At 63.8% G+C, this 229-nt stretch overlaps 1 protein-coding gene across 1 annotated transcript in view; it reads right to left on the bottom strand.

Moving 5' to 3' along the window:
• Positions 1–226, bottom strand: part of LOC104412744 (calmodulin, striated muscle-like) — a gene marked incomplete at its 5' end in the record, with an annotated part of 403 nt that extends 177 nt beyond the window's left edge. The window contains one exon of the mRNA XM_010023549.1: positions 17–226. Within this exon, the coding sequence (XP_010021851.1) occupies positions 17–226 (210 nt within the window). The remainder of the gene's footprint in view (positions 1–16) is intronic.
• Positions 227–229: the final 3 nt, after the last annotated feature.

The following is a 229-nucleotide window of genomic DNA, read 5'->3' as shown; positions in this document are numbered from 1 at the left end:
CCCGTATCCCCCCCTCTCTGTCCGTATCCCTCATCTTCCTCGCCATCAGCGACAGGAACTCGGGGAAGTCGATGGTGCCGTTGCCGTCGGCGTCCACCTCTCCCACCATGTCCTGCAGCTCGGCCTCGGTGGGGTTCTGCCCCAGGGACCGCATGACGGTGCCCAGCTCCTTGGTGGTGATGCAGCCGTCCCCATCCCGGTCAAAGAGGGAGAAAGCTTCCTTGAACTC

This window comes from Nestor notabilis, unplaced genomic scaffold (assembly GCF_000696875.1).
Source record: "Nestor notabilis isolate BGI_N333 unplaced genomic scaffold, ASM69687v1 scaffold10360, whole genome shotgun sequence".
Taxonomy (NCBI): Eukaryota; Metazoa; Chordata; class Aves; order Psittaciformes; family Psittacidae; genus Nestor; species Nestor notabilis.
The sequence above is the reverse complement of the archived record's forward strand: the minus strand, read 5'-3'. Positions and strand labels throughout refer to the sequence as shown.